Here is a 24,078-nt window from a genome sequence, read left to right as displayed (position 1 = left end):
GGGCAGGAGAGGATGATCCAAATGCAAATAGTGGTGCTAGTTGATGGAATTGGTGGTGGTGCATCAATGAGTAATTACTCTTTGTATGTTTGCAGACCTTCTTAGAATTTTTGAACATCGGACTGATTCTGCACCATATTAGGACCTTGCCTTCCACGGTTGTATGAATATATATAAATATATATATATATATATATTTTTTTTAAGGTATACTAACATTTCAATCCATTGCCCATATTATAGATCGACATATATTATTGCCTGTTGCATACTTTATTTACTTTTGCAGTAAGTTATGTGAGTTAAACAAACGATTCTGTATTTCTTTTTATTCTTTGCATGTATGGCAGCTTAAATTAGAAGTGTCAATCTAGGTCATGACACGATAACACGACTAAAAAACGATACGTAATAAATATGTTTGGGTTATAATCGGACCAACTCGTTTAACATGATTATTAATCGTATCATTTTCTGATTGACCCATTTAACTCGAAATTGATCCGTTATGACCTATTTATTAAACGTGTCAATTTCAACCCGACACGATTATATACCTATTACAACCCATTTAAATTATAATTTTATCTATAATATAAAATTTAATAACTAAAAAATATTATAAATTAAAAACTTTATAAAAATAATTTTCTATTATTAATTTTTTAAAGATAAAAAATAAATCTTTAATAAAACAAAAATAAATAGGTTAATTTTCAAGTTAATAGGTTAATTTTTGGATTAACGGATCAATTTCAGGTTAACAAATTAATAGGTCAACATGACCCATTAAAGTAATCGTGTTAAACGGATCGTGTCGTATTGATCTATTAATAAACATGTTGGGTTAGTGTTTTAGGTACCTAACATGATTAATAAATGGGTCGTGCTCAGATTAGACATTTTTGACACGATTATTAAACGGTTTGACACGAACACGACCTATGAACACGAATTGCCAGGTCTAGCCTAAATAATCTCATTCTATCAATTTATGAATTTTTTTTTTTTAATTTAATTTGAAAGTGCAAAGATGTTTTGATGGGGCATACTTTTTTATTTTTTGTTGGTATTTTACTTTGGTTTCTTTATTGGCAGAAAATTTTAGATTGTAGACATAACGATACATTCAGCAGAAAATTTTAATTTGAAAGTGCAAATTTGAGAGACATGTGATGCAATCATGCACTGTGATTTTCACGAGCTCTGTTTCTTGCTCTGTTTTCCTTCTTTTTCAGCAATATTTATCTGCTTGTTTAACGTGGGTTTGTCTTGGAATGTGTTTTTCTTGAGTTTTTTTTTTTGTTTGGGGTTGATTTATACCTAGAGAAAGAAAATGGAGGATCAGAAGGAAACAGGTTCATTATCATAAAGGAATTAATACTCAACTACACCAGCAGTTGATGGGGAATTTTTCTTTACATAAAGGAAAGACATTCTCATCAAATTCTATTTTGATTTTGCTCAGAAGAAAATCATGCCTTTAGTTTAATGGCTAAACCTTGTTCTTAATTACTTGTCATTCATCCCACATGGGCATCTACAAAGTAACATTCTGGCTCTCACTTGCTTCATAATTCATTCAGACATATTTTTTAGAGTTCCAGAAAAAGTTCCTACATAAAATACATGCAATTGCTTTTGGATTGCATTTCCTTGATAGTCTGTTAAACTTGCATTAATCAATTTGTCACAATTTTAGTTGTGTGTTTCAAAAGCAAGATCGGTACAAACCGGATGCCTTTCTATATAAAGGATTTAACTATTTTACTAGCAAGATGTTAAAAAATGGGTGAAGTTAATGTAACTATGTATACGGGTGAACATGAGGAAGTAGGATTTCTTTCCTGATTCTCACACACATACTGAGCTTATGAGGGGCTTTTTTGTGCTCTGGTTCTCCTGCAGATGCAAATGAACATATATGAAGATATGAAGAAGTCTCCAGATCCACCAGAGGGTTGCCGTCCAGGATTTTGTTGAAAGGTCCTCGGCTACTCCCTCATTGTGAAACAGAGTCTGGCCCATTCTAACGGATCCAGGCCTACGACCCATTTACAGTGTTTTGGATCTGGTCTCATATTGCAAATCTCTCGCCCAATCTTGGATTCCGGATCCAATCTAGATGTCCCAAATCCAATTGGGTGATTTTGGGTCCGGAACCAATTTGGATGATCCCAAGTCCAGCCCTCTTTTGTAAATATTAAAATGTTTATTAATTTTTTTGATATTAAATATTTATTAATAAAAAATAATTTTTTTTTTCATAAAATTTCATTGTTAAATGACCTCTCTTGAAAAAAAAAAAAAAAAAATTCAAACATAACCTTTAAGGTTATTTAGATCTAAATACACTTGTCCTTAAAGATTTAAGACCAAAGAAACAAACATAACCTTATGCGTGAGAGTTTTTTTAGGCATGAGAATTCCAAAATAATTAATGAAAGAGTGTTTGAATGAGGCCTCGGAATTGAAATGGAAAAAGGCAGCTTTGTTGTAGGCATAATTGCTTTGCGACCATGTATTCTGGTTATTAGATACGCTTCTCATCTCTCTTTATTTAATTTTATTGTATGCTGTACATTTTACCTTATTTTCATTTAGTGGTGACGGACCATTGACAGTATTATCGAAGTTATTCATACTATGTGCGAGTCTTTCCAACATGCATATTTGCTTCCTTCTTTGTGGTATTCTTATTCTTAAAGTATAATGAGCCCGCAAAAGCAGTTTAGTGGATCTGGCTTGCATTGTGTTTGATCGATTGCTCTAAAAAGAAATCTCTATATGCCCATTTACACCTTTAATGTAATTTTTTTTCTTTTCTTTTTTTCCTTGAGTAAACATTTAATTGATGTGAAAGCGCGAACATGTACCTATGGACCCACTTTCAAAATATAGTTTATACTTTTGATGACAAAAGAATAAATAAATAAACTATAGTCTAAGATTTTAGAAACAGTGGTAAATTCAATCAACAAAAAAAATTTCCAGGAAGCGTTATCTCTTTGCTTGGCCATCATGTACGGAATAGGAATGTCAATTTGTCCCGCCTATCCCCAAAACCGCGGTGCACCGCCCCTAACGGGGCGGTTTTTCTCCGAAAATTTGGGGATGCGGAACGGGCTCGGAGCAAATGCCTAAAAACCGAATCAGGGACGGGGAATAATAACCCCGTTCCAAATCCGCCCCGATATATATATATATATATAGATATATATATATATTTATTTTTTTTTTATAAAATTTTATTTATGTAAAATCATTTTCTTCTTTTTTTATTTATTTTTCTAAATATGTATTTTATTATAAATGTATTTTATTATATTTTTATTGCTATATTTTAATCATAAAATAATTTTTTTATATAAATTTTTTAAAAAAATATCAATTAAAAAACAAAATGGGGAAAACCGTCCCGTCCCTTCTCCGCCCCGCAAAATCTCCGATCCCACCCTGCACCTAAAGAAACGGAAAAAATTGTGGGGATGGGATGTAAAATTTCCCGCGGAGACGGAGACGAGATTTTAAAAACCGGTCCCGCCTTGTCCCGTTGACATCCCTAGTACGGAAAGTAATAGTGAGCCTTCTTTTATGAACCTTCAAAACTTTTTGTGGGGGGGGGGGGGGGGCGTGGGGGGGTTATTTGCAAGGTACTGTACAGGTGCAACTGTCAGGACCCGTCCAGAATTCCTTCCCCGGAACCCTAGACAACCCTGATCCCAGGGAAACCCTATCGGACTCTCCAATGGAAAATCCGGCACAGCCTCCCCTAAGGGATTTACTTACCACAAATTACCTGCACTGAAAAACACACTTCTATACTCATCTCCTTATTCCTCCCGCAAACTACAAATTATTCCACAATTTTCAGCACTTCTCAAAAACAACAACAGTCCAGTGCATAAATAAAACATAAGTATCCCAATAGTATACAGAGCTTTAAGAAGTGCTAAACAACAGAAATACAACAAGGATGAAAGAAATAATACACTGAAATGAAAGAGTACAGAAGTACTTCTCGAAACACAACAGCAGTGGAAAACTTGGTTCGCTTCGGAGAACGTCTACCACCACTTGCACCTAAGGGAACGGAATTTAAGAGTGTGAGATGCTAATCATCTCAGTGAGTGACCCTAACTACTAAACACTTTTAATGATAATAAAATAATATTAATAACAATTAAGGAATAGGACAAATACCAACAATAAATAAATAAATAATAATAACTGTTGGAAAATAATAATTTCCCTCAAAACTCTCACCAATCGCTCCGTTTGAAATGTTCCCTTTTTAAAACCTTTTCGCAAAACCCAATGTACATACCTCCCGAAAACCAAGGGATTAAACCATTCGATAAACAATAATTAAATAAATACATACCCCAATATATAATTAAAATGTAATAAATTATAGTAAATAATTTTGAACACCTTTGGAGTTTAAAACATTATTTGCAATTTACACCGACGCACCACACCATATACCGGTGATGCCCTCCGATACCCAGCGTCCTGAGCACCGACTGGCGGGGGGTTAAAGAGAGAAACCTGCAACCGGCACTTCGGCGTCCCGACAGTACCGCTGCTAAAACCATCAACCCGGCCAAGGAGGGGGGCGGCTGTGCACAACAATAACCTTGCCTGCCCACCGTCCAATGGCAACTCACGGTGAAGTAATAACCGCGCGCTAAACCACATAATAACTGCGTGCTAAACCATGTGTCCATACACCATACACCAGAACACCAATACTGTATGAGTGCGTCTAAAAATAAACATTATTAACCAACCGTACCGTTTTTCCAAAAACTACCGTGGGAAATATACCGAACTTTCACAAAATACCATCCCACATATTTTTATTTAACAACCCGGTACGAAACAGCGATAACAACAAACCACAATTTTCTCGAAATATGAGATGCAACCATAAAAATACAGCGGGCATAACTTGTAAAATTTAACCAAATATTTTCGTAAAATATTTATCCCAATTATGCCCGAAAAATTAATACTGAAAATCACGTACAAATACCACTGAAATACACTTTGCTCATGCATAATAAATAAATTAAACCACAATTAAATCACACCACATGAGCATAATTTAAATACCAATTTGAATACCAATTAAACATAATAAATTGCCCAAAATAATTTTTGAAGGTGGGTCACTCACCTTGAGCGCGTAAATCAACTAAGATCCTCCTCGGGATCAACTCCACCACTCGTACGCGCACCTAAACAACCACAGTGCACCGACCAAAAATATTAATATTTTATTCGGATAATTCCCAAATGGGTACCCGGGGAGCGAACACCAAACGATATCTAAAAGGTTACGAGTTATATACCGAATCGAAGCTCACGTGATGAGGATCACGGATTCGGTCTTACTTTCTGGTGATTGGACCCAACGGGGTCGGTATCTCGCCGGAAAGCTTTTCGGATTTCGGCTCCGCAATTCTCCCAAACCGTCGCGAATTGGCGGAAACAGATGCCGGATTCGGGTTCAGGAGGTCGAACACAGTGGACTGGAGCCGGCCGGAAAACTGGGTACTCGCCGGAACAGTACTTTCCGGCTAGCCGCCGCGGTCATCGGCAACCGTCGTCGGCGGCGGCGCGTGCGGTGGCCATTGGCTGTGATTTTTTGCAGACTTGTAGATCGTGGGTAGAGCAATCCAACGGGACCGGCAGTGAGCAAAATGGAGGCCGGACGGCGGAAAAATCACGGTTTGAAGATTTCCGGCCCCTCGCCGGAAAAAGCTCCGATCCCGGCGTATCGGTGGTCCGATGGCCGTGAAACTTGGTGGGTCGGCCGGACTTGAGGAGAGGATCAAGGGTGTAAGGTGCGTGTGGCCGGAAAATGGCCGGAAATGGGCAAATCGGCGGTGGAGGGAAAAACTCGCCGCTGATATTCGGACGTCCGATCCGGGCGCGTCCGGCGGTCGATCGCCGTGAAATTTGGAGGTTTTGCCGGAAATGGGGAGGGGAAACTTTCTGGTCAGCGCGGTGGCCGGCGGACTCTCTCTCTCTTTCTCTCTCCTCTCTCTCTTTCTCTCTCTTTCCCGAGAATTTTATCAAATAAAAACCCCTGTGTGATACTGTTCATACAACGTGGACCAATCAGAAGCTGACACATGGCATTTCACTGTTTACCGACTCAAAAACATTAAAATATTACGGTATCCGGTAAACTTCAAACGTCCATAACTTTTTAACCGGATGTCCGTTTTAAGCGTGCCGCTAGTCTGTGAACTCGTATTGACGACCACTTCACAACCATGCACAAGTCAAAGCTCATTTCCCCATAAATAAAAAGTCAACTTCGGCGCCCCTTGGACAGTTTGGACCGCAACTTGTTTTGCCCATAACTTTCAAACCGTAGCTCCGTTTTCGACGTGCTACCAGTCTACGAACTCGGAGCATCATGCACTTCGCTACGGTACTCTGGTCAACTCGAAATTCCAACTGGAGCAAAAAGTCAACTTTTGACCTGATCGGTCAACGGTCAACCTCGGTCAACGTGCACGGATTCCGGTGTGATTTGGGACGGGGTGTTACAGCAACAGAATGAGATATGAAGTTACTTATTTGTAAAGTAAAGGTTAGGAATTTTCTAGAATTTTAATTAGTTTTTGCTAAATTCGTTAAGCAACATATGATTTGCGTTGGTGGGACGGTGTTATTTATTCTATTAACATCTCATTTGGTTATGTCCAAGTAAAGTATTGAATATATACATACACCCACGAAAAGAAACTAAAATTATTCCCTTTTTTGGATTTTGTTTTTGCCTCATTCCTACCATAATCCGATATGCCTTTATTCATCCTTACCTTAATTATCTCTATATCCAGGTAAAATAATCAAAAGGAATGTGTGTGAGGCAAGCAAACTTAATTAGCGCATATATATATATATATATATATATGATTTATATAACATTAATTTCAGCAAGTGCCCTTATATTGTTGCTCATATATATACATATATATATATATATATCTAAGCTTCTGTCTCTATGTGTGTGTCAAGTATATTGAATCATCTTTTATATTTATTTCTTTTGTGAAAAGAGAGAAAATATTAGAGAAAAATGGAGATACAAAATTCTAATCATGAGCATCCCTTGGTGTTGAAGGGAGTAGACGTGTCCAGAAAAGGTAACTACTGCAAAGCCAATGAATGCTGTCGAGAGATCGACATACACTCAGCTTACTATGTCTGTGAAAAGTGCAACTATTACCTTCATTATTTATGTGCTGAACCTTCCTTCCAACAGTTCAACTATCTTTTCCACCGCCACCCTCTTACTCTGCAGCTTGGTAGGTACTACCGCCCTATTTCTTGTAGATTGTGTCGCGTTCCTTATGAAAGGAAGGACTGCTATTCATGTAAAACTTGCAATGTCAACTTACACATTGAGTGTGCTCTAAAAACCCCAACCATAACATTGGAAAGCAAACAAAACGTTGACGGTGGACAACATCTTTGTCATAACAAGGAGATGGAACTTGTTGAGATCAAGCATGGTAAAGGTGAAGCTGATAAGTATAGTTGCAGAATATGTGAGTTACCGTTATTGAGTAGCAGTTGTATTACTACTCATCAAGCTTATAGTTGCAGAATATGTAAGAATTTCTTTCACAGATATTGTATTGAGTCATCGCCTGAGATAACACACCCTTTCCATCCAAGCCACTCCCTAAAATTTACTTTTTTTATACATAAAAATACTGGTGGTGGAAAATGTAGATCATGTTGCAAAACATATCCCAACCGCTTCTTCTTTTATTGTGGTCCCTGCAAAATTTACATATGTGCAGGTTGCATATTTTCGAAAGAACCACCGTCTTTTAAGTATCAAGGTCATGACCATCTCCTTCATCTTATTGAGAAAATTCCTGATGTTACCGACGACGTTGATTGTGCTGCATCTCGTGCTTATTGCAAGCAAATGGTTGCTGTTAATGAACTTACTAATCTTCAACAATACGTATTTCGTTGCATAGATTGTAAATTCGACCTTCATTTTCTTTGTGGTCCATTGCCATGTTCCATTAGTCATCGTTTTCATATTCATCCTCTTGTACTTTTTGATCGGATTGTTGAAGATGATTCAGGTGAATACTACTGCGATGTTTGTGAAAACCAAAGAGATCCACGATTTGTGTTTACTATTGTGCAAAGTGCAAGTATGTTGCTCATGTCCACTGCGTAATCTCGGAGGTAAAATTCATTTCAGAAATGATCATTTAACAAGTCCAGTTTTATTGTTTATTTATATTTTGTTGATTCACCATAATTAAATTCCAAATATTAATATTATGGTTTTTCTTATTTTACATTGACAATCTGACTTTTGAAATATTTAGTTATGATCAAAACTTTATATAAGCTAGCAACACTTTTTCTAAAACAGTAACTAAGCGATGTGGCCATGTGGGGCAGGATTTGACATACCAATATGCAATAAATTTGTTGCACCGTTTAAAGTTGAAAGAATTAGAGTGAAATTAATTGAAAAAAAAAAAGATCAAATTTTCATTTGCTGGCCTCGAAGAAATTGAGGTGTTGAATTCAGAGAGGAGAGATACTGTTAGAGACAGATAACCAAGACCAACTTAGATGAATAAGGTATAATGAAGAATAACAATAGAGAGAAAAAAAAAAAGTGTTTGCCATTTTTATATTATTGATTTACATTTAGTTATATCTATCCGATTAATTTTTTAACGAATAAAATAATAATAATGTTAGAGTTATCAAAATAGTAATTAAATTTAGTTACCGAATAATGTAATAATATTTAATCAGTTTTTTTTTATTCACTTATCCATTTAAAAATGTATTTTATTTATATTTAAATTGTATGAATATATAAACCAATAATATATTAATGCAAGTTATTTGATAAAATGATTTTGATAAACATTTTGCTGTATATAATATTACTTATAAAATAAAAACACATATTACCTTAACGCTTCATTGTGATGAACATTTTAGTAGACTCTATATATATAGATATAAACATGCCAATTAGTCTGTTTAATAAAAGCTTCGTCTATACAATTTTCCGAGAGAGAATAAAATGCATACAAAATAAAGTTTTCTCATATATATATCAATATAACATTTATCTTTCCCTTCCGTCCTCTTTTTAGTGGGTCAGACATGAAATGATGACAGAAGATCTTCATTTAGTGGATAGTCTTATGGTCCCAATCTCCCATCTTTAGTTTAACGTTTGTTTAAAAATAAATAAATGATTGAATTGCAAGCATATATTGAAACAACTATAAATGCTAGCTTCTTCCTTCTTTTTTTTTTTTTTTTTTTTTTTTTGGGTGGGGGGGGGGGGTAAATTACGTTCTTTTCCAGTGAAAAATCTTCACTACGAATAATATATTTATTATGCTGTTTATAATTAAGACTTTATATATTCATCATAATGTGAGATTTTTCAGGTTGTACGAGTACTAAAAGAAGATCCTAGAGATGTCAATAAGCTTCGTATTTTGGGACAAAGGAAATTAGTTATATCACCGGAGCATAATGATATTGTAGTGGAAGAGGATGATGATCAGATCATTGAGGATCACGAACCAACACAGATGGCCTTGTCAGATTTAATAATCAGTTTAGATGAACAAGAATTGCAAAGACTAGAGTCGGATAAACTAGAATTGGATAAAGGTTATATCCGTCCACGACGGAGCTTGATTTTAAGCAGTGGACAATCCAAAGAGAAAACTGAGAGAAATAAGAAAAATGAGAAAGATGAGAGAAAAGTACTAGAAAGTGAAACATCCAGTGTAATGACATTAATATTGGAAAGAGAAAATCTTTGGCATGCGATTACTATTGGACCAGGTCCACAAGAGAGCACAATCCAAATCCAAGACCAAGAATTTTCCCATTATACATATGAAATGCTGGTTAATAAGCTCAAAAAGTGCCGAGATACTAGTTGGTGGACGAATTTAACGTTCCATGAACTAAAGTTGAAGATGGTAACTGTTGGAGGCTATATGATAACTTGGAACTTGGTCTCTGTTATGAATCATCTACTTGCTAAATATGGAGATATTAGTCCCCCTGAGCTCCTCCGCCTCCGGCGTTCGCGTCGTTCTTTTTATGCTCCTTACATAGACAAGTTGAGTTGGGAAATGAAAAGCTTGGTATATTTCCTCATATGTCGACTATTATATAGCATGTCAGAAACACTGGTTGTCCATATCACTGAACCTCTTCTTGCAAATTGGTATTCTTGCCTACAATTTGTGGAATACAAAGGTTTTGAGGTTGGCTTTATAAATTCTCGTCTACAGGAGGTTACACGTGCTCATTTTGGGCTTCGAAAAGATGCTAAAACAAGATTACATGAAGAGATTGCAAATTTAGAAGTTAATCTCAAGAGATATAAAGAGTTACTTCAAGGATATGAAAGAGACGGAGGAACAAAGTTTGACTCAGTGGAAGAGTATTCCATGGACGCTTCGAGATTAAAGTGGTTAACGGCGGCCGACGGTTTGTTCTAATGTGCCGCTTACCTAGCTACTACATATCTTCTGCTTGTTGTACTAAACTGTATTTATATATTTGATCATCGTATATAAATAAATTGCTTGATACATTTCCCAATGAATTAGCATCCTCTGCTTTTTTTTTTTTTTTTTTTTTTTTAATATGTTTGTTGATCTTTTGACTTTTATTTTCTTCCATGGATGGTCGATCCAATAGATAAAAGTAATCCATTCTATCAACAAAAAAATTTAAAGAAGGATAAGTAATTTCCATTTAAATGTGTCTTCAAATATATTTCGAGTGTTAAAAAGGCATGAAAAGGAAAACAGACAAAGGATCAATGTCCATTTTAAGTTATTTTTTTGCCATTATTTGAAACAAATCGTACGGACTATCTGTAAGACCAACCAATCTGTTTGGCCCTTAACTTGGGTTTTCCAAATTGATATTTTAATTTATTGGAATATGATTTTTTAAATCTTAATCGGTCTCACAGATTGGAAATCAAGGGTCACATTTTTTGTATACCTATAAATTAAAATTTTGAAGTTAGATTTTGCAAGAGACTCACGTTGGAATTGCATGAAGCAATTCAAAGCTTTTTGCATATATAAATAAGAATTTCATTGATTTTGAATAAATACATCTCTACATAACTACAGCATAATAGACTATTTAGTAATTATTATTTTAGAATCTACTATAATTAGTCAAGTGTTTTTAGTTGAAATTTTATTTTTAAAATTCATTGATTTTAAAAGCAAGACCGATTTGTTAATTATTGTGTTCTCCATAGTTAATAATAAAAGCCTGACTAGTTTTGGTTTTGATTTATTTGGCATACTTTTCTTTTTCTTAGCTTTAGTTACTAGTATTCTTACACTATTTGAATGTAAGATCTGAAGGCCTTTTTTTTATTGGTTTTACCATTGGACCAACTTTTAGATACGATTATCAAAATCTTATTAATTGTTAAGTTCGTTACCATGCTAAATTTATTGATCGCATTGGTTGGTGCTCTGGCTCTTGGTTAAGTAGATTATATATATATCAAACATATATATATGATTATATCTATCAAACATATATATATATATATATATATATTAATATAACTTTTAGGTAACATGGCATATGCAGAAATTTTCAATTTTCAATTTGACATCCAATTATAATTGATTTGTAAGATATATTATCCGAATTATATGTAATTAGATGTTAGATGGCCAACAAAACTAGATTGGACCATAATTAGATGTTAGTGGCCAACAAAACTAGTTGGACCATGATGCCTGTAGATTAAAAACTTATGTCATATTTATGTTACTTGCAAGACATTATTATCAAAAAAAAAAAAAAAAAATCCTTGCAAATATTATTGATATTTTTAGTTCTTAAATATATGGTCATGTGACTAATCTAGTAAAAAAATATAAATTTTCTTTCATTTTAATGTTTAGTAGTCTTGGACATCATCTGAATCCTCTTAAACATTTATTTTACATCTTTTTATAACTATAAAACAAATATTATTGATATTTTTAGTATTTCAGTATAAGGAATCATGGTTTCAAATCATTTGTCGTTTACTTATTGAGCAAAGCTATTTATCATTGTTATTATGGTGGACACATTGACAGTAATTAATTGCATTTTATTTAAATTTTTTTAATTTCTTTAAAACTGAAAATCTATATAGAAAAGTGAATCTTATTATTAGTTAACTCTATTCCTCACAAATCAAAACTGTTTATATATATATATATACACACAAAATTCTGCAATAGTATATCTATTGTCGACAAGAGACTGGTGGTATATCCAAGTATATTTTTAAGGACAATATTGCTATCGGTAGCAAGGGTGCATGTTGTAGCATACCCACCAAGGGCAGGAGTTGTGTTCTTCTTCAAGAAGAAAGATTGGGACCATGCCATCTAAGTTCATTTCTATATACTATGGCGGGCAACACATCGATTCCCAGTCCCAAGGTACCCAAATATCTGGATCTTACCCCATAGTGAGTCTTTGATTGGTTAATTACTAGTAATACAATGTTCTGATTTCATATTGTCATCTTAATTGGATAATCAAAGAATTATGTGGTCAAGAAAGACAGGGGCTGGAGAGGATGATCCAAATGCAAATAGCGGTGCTAGTTGATGGAATTGGTGGTGGTGTATCAATGAGTAATTACTCTTTGTAAGTATGTTGGCAGACCTTGTTAGAATTTTGAACATCCGACTGATTCTGCATCTTATTAGGACCTTGCCTTCAAAGGTTGTATGAATATAGTTTGTTTGTGAAGTTATATAACATTTCAATCCATTGCCCATATTATAGATGGATATTTCTTATTGCCTATTGCATACTTTATTTACTTTTACAGTAAGTTCTGCGAGTTAAACAAACTATTCTGTATGTCTTTTTATTCTCAGCATATATGGCAGCCTAAATAATCTCATTCTGTCAATTTATGATTTTTTTTCTTAAATTTAATTTGAAAGTGCAAAGATGTCTTAATGGGGAATACTTTTTTATTTTTTGGTACTTTACTTTCTCTGTCAACAGATAATACGTATGAGGTTGAGTGCCTCCAAATAGCTAAAACTGCTTATTCTTCCACTCTTCTCCAAATGCAATATCCAGTTCCAAAATTGTAAATATGATTAATTCATAAGTTTATGTTGGTGGAATATTTTTATCTTACTCAATGAATAATTACATTTGATTAATGTCCAAGTATAGTATTGAATATATATACAAAAAGAATCTAAGATTTGCCCTTTGGGTTTCTTTTTGCCTCTTTCCTATCATTTCCTCATATGCCTTTACACATCCTTAAGTTATCCCTGTCTCCTGGTTTAGTAAAAAGAAAATGCATGGAAGACAAAAGCAAATTAGGTAGCATATATAAAATATTTCAGCAAGAGCACTATTACCCTCAATTTGTTCATCATCATTCAAAGTTGCTTTATATATACTTGTTTTTTCCAAGTTTACTGAATCAATCTTTTTACCTGTTATTTTGTGAAAAAAAAGAAAAAAAGAAAAAAAGAAAAAAAGAAAAAAAGAAAAAAAGAAAAAAAGAAAAAAATGGAGATACAACATTCTAGTCATGATCATCCTTTGGTCTTCACTGAAACAGGGCATAATGGAGATGAACACCAAGCAACCATCCTCTGCCACAAATGCTCTGAAATGATCAAAATAGGATTTTACTATGCCTGTTTGAAGTGCAACTATTACCTTCATTATTGTTAGAGTTAGTGACCCGAATTCTTGTTGATCCGACCCGAAAAACTTGCGGTGCGACTCATTTTGGGGAAACTAATTTTGGAGAAAAATTTGGGACTTTGTGGTGGAAGCAGAGATCTCGGGCCGATAGGCCCGAGATCGTAGCCCACCATTGAGCCCGACGGGGGTGCGGGGGCAGCGCCCCCGCGGTACGGACCTGTTCAATTTTAGGGTTTCTTCTGTACTATATATATTTAGTTTTCGACTGTAATTAGGGTTTTAAGGTATCGCACAATTCGGCTCACCTTTTGTACCAATCTTTCGATATTGGATTTGCTTCTCCCTGTCCGTGGTTTTTCCCGTCAAGGGTTTCCACGTTAATTGTGTGTTTGTTCTTCGCTTTCTTTGTTTCCGTTGCTATTTGTTTTTCTCCCAATTTCGTAACAATTATTTATGTGCTGTTCCTTCTTTCGACCAGCTCAACCACCCTTCCCATTCAGACCACCCTCTCACTCTACAGCCTATAGATAAAAATTATAGGTGTGCTATGTGTTCTAGTCATTATGAAAATTGGTCTTATTCATGTGATCTGTGCAATTTCAGCATAGATATTTATTGTGCTCTGAAGAGCCCCACCGTGGCATTCGAAAGCAAAGAGAAGGGTCAACATCTTTGTCATAAGCAACCAATGAAACATGTCGAGATCAAGCATGGTAAAGAAGTTAAGTGCTATATATGTGAGCTACCATTGTTGAGGCAAGCATATACTTGCAACATTTGCAGGTATTTCTTTCACAAATCATGCATTGAGTTGTTGCCTGAACCTATCCATCTTAAACCAACTCTAATGTATCCAACTCATGATCACCTCCTATGTCTTAAGAGGAAAAGAAATGAAGATGAAAAAACCAGATGCAATGCCTGTTATACCTATTGTAAGCAATTGGTTGCCTGTAATGAACTTGCTCATACTGAACGTTACATATTTTGTTGTCAAAATTGTAACTTCGAGGTTCATTTGCTTTGTGGTCTCTTACCATGTGTTATTAAACATAATTGTCATATTCATCCTCTTACACTTGTTGATTCACTCGTCGAAGATGATACTGGTGAATATTACTGTGACGTTTGTGAAACCGAAAGAGATCCGCGAATTTGTGTGTATTACTGTGAAGAATGCAAATTTATCTCCCATGTCTACTGTGTGATTTCTGAGGTAAGTATATATGTTTATAATTATTCCACAATACACATTTTCTTTGTTGTTTGCTTATACTAACAAATTGATAATTTTGCTTTTCTTTTAATTTTTTTAGCCATAACATTTGGTACTTAATCGTCACCCTGCATTAAAAGTAGAATAAATACACAAAGCCCATTAATTGTAAAATAAAGTCTTGAGATTTAGAATTGATTAAATATATTTAGTTTACATGCCATTAGACTGTTCATTAAGCGCTTATTATTTTCTTGATCAATTTGCTTTAGATCAAGATCAGGCATGCAGGAGAGACTCCAATAAATAATTGTTTAATATTAATAATTAAGGAAGACATAATAGATATATATGTAACAAACAAATTGAATAGTGTATAGGAAATCAATGTTAAACTTTAATTGGTATGTATGTTCTTCATAAGAATTCATCTATGTGATTCAGGTTGTACGTATACTACAGGGAGACTGTAAAGATGTTGAGCTTCGGATTGTCGGACAAAGGATATCGGTTGTAAAACCAGAACATATTCTAAAACAGGTTGAGAAACGAATAAACAATGAAGGATTGGAACAGGAAGAGGTAATCTTTCTCACATTGGAAATGTTGATCTTGTTGACAGGGCAAGAACAAGGTATAGATTTAAATAATCATTTGAATTTTAATGCACTGGAAGAATTAGAGGAAGCAGATAAGGAAGGCAATGATGATTTGATGGATCACTTAGGTATTTTGTTGATAATTAGATGTTTAACTGATCAAAGAAAAAAATACATTAATTTTGACCCAAAAAACAACTTAACCAAAAGTGGAAATCAAGAAGAACAAACCAGAGAAAGCATCCAAGATCAATTTTCGTCTTATACTTTTGAAGAGCTCGTCCGCAGGCTCAAGAATTTCAATCATCCAACGAGGTGGAGTAAAATAACATCGAATGAGTTGAGGTTGAAAACTGTGAAGGTTGGAGGTTATGTGATAACTTGGAACTTAGCCTATGTTCTTAAAGATCTGCTTGATAATCATGGAGATATTAGTGGTGGTGACAATAATAAGTTGAGTCTATCATTTAAGTGTTTCATTTTTTTCCTTGTTTGTCGACTCTTATACAACATGTCAAGAACAATGGTAATCGATTTGACTGAAGATCTTCTCGGAGATTGGTATGCTTGCATGCAATTTGTGAAATCTAAGGGCTTTAAAGTCGACTTTATCAATTATGGTCTAGAACAAGTCACTCGTGCTTATTTTGGTCTTCAAGCAGAACTTGAAGAGTATGAAAGACATGTGACTGGTAAAATAGATTCGAGCTTGGAGATAAAAGATGACTTAGTGAAAGATTGTATGATGAAGGCCACAAAATTGAAGTGGAAATACGTAACTGATTGTCTGTCTTAATGTAATATAATATATAATTGCTTGTGGACATATATTATAGGCAAGTTAGTTTTGGTGTGATGAGAACATGTTCCTACCTTAGGCTAGAAATCATACATTTACAATATGTGATATGTGATATGTGATAAGGGTCATCTTACTATCTATATTTTTAATTTTAAATTAATAATTGAGATGACATCTTTAACATTTGACATATTAATATGATTTTTAACATGATTAAGGTAAAATTTTGTTGTGTATGCATGATATCAAATTTAATCTATGTGTCAAATTTCCATGGTTCGTACTGTAAGCTATATATTTCGATGTGATTTTGTTTAAAAAGTCAAATGCAGCCAGCAAACGGGAGCAGCCTATATTGCAATCTTTGCTAGAGCACATGTTGTGTGCTGTTGTTTTATCGTCTTTTACGCAAGCAAATTAGAAACTTTTGAAATGGTCCATCTAGGGGCAAAAAGTTTGAAGGTGTGGTCGCTCTTACCGAATCAAGATCTTAAGTACATTTTCTAATGCCACTTGTTCAGTCATTAAGGAAATTTCCTTTCACTAAATTTTTAATTAACAAAACTGGTCAGTAAAAAGTACGATTTCATAAGCAGTTTGAGCCAAATTATTTTTCTTTTTTTCTTTTTTGGCTAATGAGCCAAAATTAAACTTGATGGTTAAAATATAAATTTAAATTTAAATTGGGGGTCTATCTCCGTTTTCCAATCTTAATATATATCACCCAACTATTGAAGTTTCCACCCATACAAAATTCAAAAAAAGAAAAAAAAAAAAAAGAAGGTAAAATGAAAAATTTTCTTGGGATTCTTCCGTTGGATTAATTCAATCCTTCGTTTAAGAAACAAAAATGGCCGACTCAAAATCAATGTCTTTCTTGTACTACTCTTCATCTACTTCGAGATTTCAGCAGGTGAGCTAATTATTTAATTATCAAAAAATCTGCAATAAATTAATTCGTCCAATAATTTTTTATTTTTTATTTTTGTTCTTTTGTGAAGCAATAGAGGTCCAATTGAGCGATGGAGTTAAAGGATACCTAGATGGTAATATCGTCCATGGCACCAAGAATATCTCGTCTTCGTTGCAGATTCAGCCGCAAGCATAAATTGGTGTGCTATAATAATAAACAACATTATTAACCAAAAAAAAAAACATTTAAGATTTAAACTGTATATGACAAAATAGGTTAGCTTAGTATTTCTATTTGTGTTCATGAAAATATAAATTTAAATCATATAGAAAACAAAAAAAAATAGATAATTTGTATTTAGATAATTTATTAAAAAAAAATTTTAACTGTATTTTTTATCTTAAAAAAATTAATAATAATAATAATATGGGTATATATAGAACTACCATACATGCCATACATGGTGTGGGTGGGCACCCACCGACACGGTAATGTTGGCCCAATCAATTTCATAAAACCCATCGGCTATGATAGGTTATAGGATGCACCTATATATAATTTATCATGTATATCTATGAATTATATATTAATTAACTGCATACACATTCATTTTATTCAAAATAAGTTTAATTTATTATAACACCCTTAGTTTTAATATATATTTATATATAGAAATATATGATTTTTGTCATAATGGACGAGATAGCCTAATTTTTAATCAAGAACACAAACTTTCGGCATAGTCAAGAGATTTGGGTAAATTATAATAAGATCCACCCTTTACTCTTATGCTGTTTCAGTTAGTTTGGAAAATGTAATTTTCATTTGAGATCAATAAGGGTCCATTTCAAATAGATGCCAAAAAGAAAAAAAGAAAAAGAAAAAAAAAAGAAGATAAAAATATTATAGTATTCCTATTTCCTACAAACTCCAAATTATATTATAATCGTTTGTATATTTATATAATTAATGGTCTACAGGGAGAAAATTCTCCTGTCATATGGCAAAATTAGTCTTCACACTCAATGTTGTGTTAAATAAAAATTTTAGGGCTATTCATGCTAGTGTTAATTGCAAACTTAAAATCAAACAAATATGAAATGGATTAACAAAAGTTTTTTTTTTTGTTTTTTTTGAGCCGCCAATATATATATATATATATATATATTTTTGAAAAGAAACTCAGAAAAATTTTATTAAATCAAAGAAACATGATTACAGTCATCAGCCTGAAGAATGTGTTGAAGCCATTGAGGACCATCTTCGAGCCAAGATTGAAAAGATTTCAACCCAAGCATGCTGAGCTATACAATGAGCAAATAAAATTTTAGTTGTTTATTTTATTGATAGATTGGATTAAGAAAAGTTTAAATCAGATATATATTATTTGAAATAAAAAATCAATCATATAATACAAAATAATGAAAAATTGGGATAAATATCTTATTTATTTGTGCATATACAATTATAAAAATATCAAACTAATCATTATATTTTATTTAATTTTCACTAATAAATATTTATTTGATTGGCTAAAGATGAAATTAACTAGAAGGGTCATATATTATATTTGGTACGATATGGTATTTATTTTGAGGCCCAAGAAATTTTCTTCTTTTAGTAAAAATGTTCAAACATATTATTCGTAAATGGAAGCTCTTCAAATTTTTGGAGGTCCACGTCCAACCGGCCCACTAGATCCGCTTAGATGCCGGTATTTTAATACGGTAAGATAACGGGCTATCCATTTCAACCACCCAAATGCAAAAAATTAAAATATTGAAAAAAAAACTAAAAAAAAAAGTACAAAAAAAAAAGAACAATTCCAAAAACAATAAATTATTAAAACTAACCGAATATATATATAATCCTTTATTATATTAACTTAAATATATTAATAACTTAAATACATGAAATTATTATTCCGGACAGCGGGAATTGAACCCGCATTTTCTCTTCGGCAAAGAGAAATTTTACCATTCGACTATATAAGCATCTTTTTTTTATTTTTTATTCAGCGGGCGTGGTTATTGGCAAGAACTTATTAAATCCATCGTTTGGGCTCATAATAAAATTAAAAGTTGCTCCTGCTACTCAGCCTAGAGCCTTGAGTATTGTCCAAGTGTGCTAAAATATTAGCAGGAGTAGAAACTGCGGTGGTTAAGAAGTTGCAGCCTTCCAAAATAGGAGCTTGCTAATCCATGGGTATACCATGAAATTACAAAAGTTGTACCTGTAAACCAAGCTCCTAAGGCGAAATAATATATATATATATATATATATATATATAAATATATATATACACGACAATATAAGTATTGTTTTGTCCAAAACATTGGATAAATACATTAGATATTGGGTTTTTAATAAATTTTCTAATGATTCTTGTTTATAATTCACTTGAATAAAAGAAAGGGACAGATTTATCAAAAACCAAAAAAAAAAGGAAAAAAAGTAAAAGGAACAGAAAACAACATATATTATAACCTTACTAATGTCAAATTATATATTTCACATTGCCAAATAATTTGGGATAGTCACAATAGAATAAAATTAACATCCATGATATTAGGGTTATAAAAATATATAGTTTCAAATCTATAACCTCTCAAGTATAGATGTGAGTGATTTACCAATTAAATCAATTTAAATTGATATTTTAAACATATCATTTGATAAAGTTATTTTTCTTACTAAAAATTTAGTTTTAAAAAAAAAGGCAACCAATTAAATTTTCAAATGATATTTGAGTCCAATTGATACTCTATCACTAATGTTGACAAATAATATTTTTCAATTTTAAATACCAACAATACGTAAATAATATATATATATATATATATAAGATGCGGTAATATTTTATTAGTTTTATATGGAACATTTAAATGTTTTACTTCCATTTAATAGTTCAATAATATTTAATTGAAAATTATTCATGTTAAAGAAGTGAGAAACTTTATCAGTGGTTTATCTATGTAGTGAAAAAGGGCAATAGATTTGTCTTTTATAACTTACTCTTATATTAATCAATAAGAATGTCATTTACCAATTAAATTATTTAACAACTGTTTTTAATGGACAGTCTAGTGGGAAAGTCCAAATTTTTATGGGCAGTCTAGATAAAAAAACAATTTATATGATGGATGGTGATTCAAATATAAAGTTGGGGTTGATTGGGGAAAAAAAAACGTTGTTTTAGAGATCAAATAAATTACCTAAAAGGCTAGCTTATAGCAAAAAGCAATTTAATTCGACTTTGCTGATGTACAAGAGTTGTCTAACTGTTTTTACTTTTTTTTTTTTTTTTTTTTTTTTCCCGTGCGTATATATATATATATTTCACGTTTTCAAATTAGTTGGCTCTGTAAACCAGAAATTTTATACTTTTTTATGGAAACAATATTATAACAATAAAACATATACACTACATTTATTTTAACAATAAAACAATGAAATTACAATATCAAACGACCTCATAAGCTGGTCAATGGTCTATCAACACCAGTCAAAGCTCAGTCAACATAGGTTTGAGGCTGGTTGAGGCCAGTCAAAGGTCGGTCAATACCGGTCAAAGTTCAATTAACACCAGACAAAGGTTGGTCAACTGACAACCAACGCCAATCGTGCCCGTCAACCCTGATCAATGATTTTAAATACATATATACATATATATATATATATATATATATATATATATATATAACATCCTTGCAAACTATATGCATATACATATATAACATTTGAATTTGATTATTAATCCAATTGATTAGAAAGGATAAGGACTATGAAGGATCAATATTGACTTAGAAGATTCTAGAATTAACTAGTATATTTGATATACTTGGTTGGAAGTTGAGCATTGGAATTTGTGAAAAAAATATCTAAAATTGGGGATGAGAGCAAGGACATAGTGGAGAAGTCTAGAAGCTTTGAGAACGCCAAAGCAACCGACTTTGTCAAGTATAAAAGGAAGCTTTGGCTTCCTTGCTTGGTGAGCTACACAAGTGAGCTCCAAGGAGGCTCTTGGTTGGTGTGAATGAAAGAGCTACTCAATTGAGTAGAGTAAGCTCTTAGAAAGAGAGAGCTTTCATGTGTCAATAAATGTTAAGAGTTGTGTTTATGTGTTGAGTCTTAATTATGTGTGTGGGTCCTGCTGCATGTGTATGAGTATTTTATATTATATCAATGTATTTGCTTGTATAAATTATTAGTATAGTAGAATTAATTTATTTTCTCCCCCAACAATTTGGTATCAGAGCGGGGTAAGATTCAATAGGATAATAGTTTAATGGGTTTGGTAAGTTTTGGTGTCTTGCTTGGTATAAAAGAGTGGTATGTAAGAGTTTGTTAGGGATCAAGGCATGAGCATTGGTGACCACAATATTGGAGGAAACGGTCAAAGACCGTATGGTGAACGGTTAGAGACCACAAGTGCCAGAGGATGGTCAAGGACCATAAAGTTGTGAGGCAATCAGGGATCGCGGTGATGCATGGAGGCAGTCTAGGACTGTAGTGGCAAGAGGTGGTCAAGAATCGTTGTTGGTGGAGCTTCGTATGATCGTGCACAATCTGGGATTGTGGAGCTTGCTGTTTGGGACCAAGCTTGTTTGGTGCGTGAGCGGACCACCAAACCACGATGAATGACCTTCAAAAGATAGAAGGTATGTGGAAGCTCAATAGCATAGATTACAATATATGTGGTCGTTGCAGGGATAGAATTTCTGGGAGATCGTTGGAGGCGACAAGATTATGTCGCTGGTGAATGTCGCTGCTTTGATGAAGTGGAAGATCAAAGCTAGTAAGGCATGTTGGTAATTAAGACTACCATGGAGGAGATAATTTCGAAGCCTACTGGAGATGCCAAGACACCAAAGGAAGAATGTGATAATTTTTCAGCACTCAAGAAGAAAAGAAAGAATGGGAAGTCAATATTGAGGGGGAGAATTGAAGGATCAATATTGACTTAGAAGATTCTAGAATTAACTAGTATATTTGATATACTTGGTTGGAAGTTGAGCATTGGAATTTGTGAAAAAAATATCTAAAATTGGGGATGAGAGCAAGGACATAGTGGAGAAGTCTAGAAGCTTTGAGAACGCCAAAGCAACCGACTTTGTCAAGTATAAAAGGAAGCTTTGGCTTCCTTGCTTGGTGAGCTACACAAGTGAGCTCCAAGGAGGCTCTTGGTTGGTGTGAATGAAAGAGCTACTCAATTGAGTAGAGTAAGCTCTTAGAAAGAGAGAGCTTTCATGTGTCAATAAATGTTAAGAGTTGTGTTTATGTGTTGAGTCTTAATTATGTGTGTGGGTCCTGCTGCATGTGTATGAGTATTTTATATTATATCAATGTATTTGCTTGTATAAATTATTAGTATAGTAGAATTAATTTATTTTCTCCCCCAACAGACTAGACTATTTATTGTCCAATCAAATAAGAAAAAAATATGCAACAAACATTGCTGTCAGGATGATTCATGACAGCAATGTAGTGGATGGTGTATTTGACATCTTTCCTTCTTCATCAATATATAATTTATCACTCATCAGAATACTTTTATAAAATTGGTGTGAACTTCAATATTATATAATATGTTATAAAAAAAAATTTATCTCTACAACATGTTAAGTGATATAGTGTAATCCATATTAAATTCCATCAGAGTAATTGGTGTTATAATCAACTTTTTTTCTCATTACAGTCATGCTAGAATTTTCTTTAATATTTCGGGAGAATCACTCCACATTTTTGTCCTGCTATATATATATATATATATACATATATTTAAAACATTTCATTTATATTATCCAGGTTGTACGTGTACTACAAAATAACCATGGAGATGTAGACCTTCGGATTGTGGGACAAAAGTTGGTTACAGAAATGGTTCACCGTAACAATGTGGTGCTAGAGAATAAAAGAACAATTGAAGGACCAAAAGAGGAAGAAGAAGAAGAAGAAAAAGAGGAAGTAAAAATAACATATCAGAAGGACTGTCCAACCCGAAAAGGTTGTTACATATTATCCTTTTAGTAGCAGAAAAAGATTTTGTCGTCGTGAATTATTCTAAGGATCCAAAGGTTGACGAAGAAGATATAGAGGAACTCAAAGAGATAGGGAAAGATGGAGACAAGGGCTACCTGTGGGCACATTCTGCAATGAATTCATTAACTGGGAAAAAACAAGGGGTTAAAGGTCAAAGAACGGGTGCCAAAAACCCCTTTATCGAAAAAAGAAAAGATCTAGGAGGAGGAGGAGGAGGAGTCACAAATTTAACTAAAGTTGCAGAACAAGAACGACATGAACAAGCAGAACAAGAAGGTCAAGAACAAGATGACATGTGTATGACATGTAGGGTGCTTGTTATAAAATGTTATAGTTTCTTCTTTTTTTTTTTTTTAATTTTTTTTTTCCATTGGCTTATTTTTTATTTCGCCGAAATTTACTATAAGACCAATCCCTTCCGTTGATGTACCTATTTGACAAAATTTACCCGTGAGGTAAGTTTGGACCCACCTATCAAAAGCCCACTACAATGAATCCAAAAACCCAACACCACAAGCTCAAATCCATATTATTCATCCGAATCAATCTCATGACAGCTGTAGAGAAGCTTATTACATACAACGGGAAGCACGTGGCAACCAGAAGAAGCTTAAGGCAACATATGGTGACAGGTGGAGAAACAAAGGAGAAAAACTAGGATATATTCCTAAAAAAGATAATATATATATATATATATATATAGAGAATTGCTATGAAGTGAGATTTCTCATAC

The 24,078-nt window shown here is 33.4% G+C and overlaps 2 protein-coding genes across 2 annotated transcripts; both read left to right on the top strand.

Annotated features, from left to right (window-relative positions):
• The first annotated feature begins 7,050 nt into the window (after window positions 1-7,050).
• On the top strand, window positions 7,051-9,615 carry LOC107404096 (uncharacterized). The gene is made up of 2 exons (XM_048481490.2): window positions 7,051-8,235; window positions 9,477-9,615. The coding sequence occupies exon 1, from the start codon at window positions 7,103-7,105 to the stop codon at window positions 8,225-8,227; it is 1,125 nt and encodes a 374-aa protein (XP_048337447.2). The 5' UTR covers window positions 7,051-7,102; the 3' UTR covers window positions 8,228-8,235; window positions 9,477-9,615.
• A 4,270-nt stretch (window positions 9,616-13,885) lies between these two features.
• LOC132799527 (uncharacterized) lies at window positions 13,886-16,442 on the top strand. Its single transcript, XM_060811589.1, has 2 exons — window positions 13,886-14,989; window positions 15,434-16,442. The coding sequence occupies exons 1-2, from the start codon at window positions 14,321-14,323 to the stop codon at window positions 16,382-16,384; spliced, it is 1,620 nt and encodes a 539-aa protein (XP_060667572.1). The 5' UTR covers window positions 13,886-14,320; the 3' UTR covers window positions 16,385-16,442.
• Window positions 16,443-24,078: the final 7,636 nt, after the last annotated feature.

Source organism: Ziziphus jujuba, chromosome 9, assembly GCF_031755915.1.
Source record: "Ziziphus jujuba cultivar Dongzao chromosome 9, ASM3175591v1".
NCBI lineage: Eukaryota > Viridiplantae > Streptophyta > Magnoliopsida > Rosales > Rhamnaceae > Ziziphus > Ziziphus jujuba.
Note: the sequence above shows the minus strand (reverse complement) of the source record. Positions and strands in the feature narration are given on the sequence as shown.